The sequence below is a fragment of the Apium graveolens genome, unplaced genomic scaffold (genome assembly GCF_009905375.1).
Source record: "Apium graveolens cultivar Ventura unplaced genomic scaffold, ASM990537v1 ctg6878, whole genome shotgun sequence".
Classification (NCBI taxonomy): Eukaryota; Viridiplantae; Streptophyta; class Magnoliopsida; order Apiales; family Apiaceae; genus Apium; species Apium graveolens.
In genome coordinates this window covers 31,537-33,996 of record NW_027419859.1, presented here as the reverse complement: position 1 = coordinate 33,996, position 2,460 = coordinate 31,537, and the positions used below count along the sequence as shown (strand labels likewise).

Below are 2,460 nucleotides of genomic sequence, written 5' to 3'. Positions count from 1 at the left end.
TAGCGCAGCTGTTTCACTATCACACAAATCAGACCATAGATTCTTGCTGAAACACACAGCAGACTGACTTTGTCAAGTCAACTTTATGTCCCAACGCTGATTAACCACTTCATCTCGACTCAATTGTTGTTCCTCCTGCCGTGGTATATTGCATTAATCTTCCAATTTAGGTTAAATTGATTTCCAATGTAAAAAAAGGCAACCAAAATACTCAAAAAAGGTTAATGATGCCATGAAGTTATTTACAAATTTTAACAAAAAGCAGCTTATAAAAACAAATTAAAAATAAAGGGCAACAAGACACTCAAAAAATGTGGAAGTAACATGCAGACAGTAAGTTAGAGCCCCCGCGTTGTCTACAGCCTAAACAATACAACACTTTAGGCAGAGCATTAATTTTGTGGTTACCATCCCCCTACCTCCAAGAAAGATACGATTCTTACAACAACAATGGTGAAACAATATCATCTCGGAAAATCTATATTAAGAGCAGAGCGGTACAAGACAGACACGGGCTAAGAAGCTAGTTAATATGTACAATCATCTCAACTCGAGTTATATGAAAAAAAAAAACAAATGAAATCAAGATCTTGGATGATCACAAATAAATGGTTTCATGCGAAATGAGATCAAGTCAATGCTGCAAATCCACCTCCTTTCATCATTTGCTTAAACTCATTATAATTAACTCTTCCATCTCCATCAACATCCACCTTGTTTATCATTGTCTTACAGTCCTCTTCCGTTCTGCCTTGTTTCAATCCCAACGATGCCAACACCGATTTCAATTCCTCCACCGTAATGAACCCGTCTCCGTTTTGATCAAACACGCTGAACGCTTCCTTCATATCCTCTTCCTCCTCCCGGGTATTCATTATAGTCTGGTACAAATCACCAAACTCATCTATGTCCACACACCCGTCTTTATTCACGTCGATTTTTTCGATCATTTGTGACAGTTCTTGGTCAGGAATGAAAATGCCCATGTTCTCGAGTGACTGATTCAGCTCTTGTTTCGTGATCCGTCCGTCCCCATTGTGATCAAACATCTCGAAAACTTTGCGTAGCTCGTCTGCGTCCATTCGGGCTAACGGAGCAGCAGTTGTTTTTTCCACGAGATTAGTTGGATGCGAATACCAACAAGCGGGAAGGTAGTTTCTTAATTTTTTGGGAAGCAAATAAAGAAGGAATGCATTAAGGAGATTGTATAAAAGGAAACTTCTTAATAGAATGGATGGCATATTTTCTTGTTTTTGCATGCTATGTTTGGAGAAGGAAGTCTATGTTTAGAAATGTAGCAGTAAGATTGGTTGTGAATGTTTGATGAGAGATGATGGAAGGGGTTGCAGGGAACTTATGGATGCAAGCATACGCGTTAATTTGGTGGATTTGTAATATTTTAAGGTGAGGGGGTGTGAATGAACAAACGCGTTGTTATAATTGTGGGGTTAAGTAGGGGGACAAATTTAAAAGCAGAGTGGACTTAAAATTGTGTCCGTTGGAAACGGATCTATATTGAGACGTTGGAGACTCCAAAGCGCCTAAAATAGAGCAATTGGCCGGTTGGTGGTGTGGTGACACATGGCAACTCATGAGAGGGTAGGCACCGGCTACAGCTTTTGGAAGTAATGAAAAGTGAGATATTTGGTTGGATTTTACGTAGTGTTTTATTTGTGGAGAGGTGACAAGGATTTATTGTTTCATCAACTTCGATTGTATGGGTCCAAATTATTCTCGATTTTTCGACAATGTGTTGACATCACCTATGTTCTTCATGACCACAATAAATTGACAGATTATCTCTTCAATGCATATTTTTTATATCACTGTCATATAAACTTATGACCACCCTTATAAAACTTTGTAATTCTGATTAATTTATTATTTTCTTGGTGTTCAAATTCACAATTTATTTATAAATTAATTATTTTTTAACTTTCCTCCCTCTCAAATTAATCCTAATTCAAAAGCTTAATCTTACACATTATATTTACTTTTATTATGCTATATTTTTTTATATTCATATAAATATATGATAATCATATGACCATAATATAAAATTTTCTATTAACGCGGCCTATATTTCTCCACAATCCAATAACACGTAACATATAATTTTAAAATAAATAATTTAAGAATTAAAACAATAAGGAGTTGTTTGGTTCAGAAAATAGTATGGATTTGGAATAAGAAATCGGGTTAGGCTAGTATGAGGTCGATGAATGATTCCTGATATCATGTGTTTGGTTCGGTACTGGAATGAAATATGTTTAATTTAAATAATTTTGATTCATTGATTAGATCATACTTTTATATATTGCATATGTCGAATTTAAGTTGTTATACAACTTACAAATAAAATTAAATATAAGTGATTAAAAAATTAAAATTTCATTGTTAATTTATAATTTTTAATTTAAATAAATAAAACATTACTAGTCTGTATTAAATAAAAATAAG

General features: G+C 34.4%; 1 protein-coding gene across 1 annotated transcript; it reads right to left on the bottom strand.

Annotated features, from left to right (window-relative positions):
* Positions 1-420: 420 nt before the first annotated feature.
* LOC141703629 (calmodulin-like protein 3) lies at positions 421-1,453 on the bottom strand. The gene has a single exon (XM_074507085.1). The coding sequence runs from the start codon at positions 1,257-1,259 to the stop codon at positions 630-632; it is 630 nt and encodes a 209-aa protein (XP_074363186.1). The 5' UTR covers positions 1,260-1,453; the 3' UTR covers positions 421-629.
* Between the last annotated feature and the right edge of the window lie 1,007 nt (positions 1,454-2,460).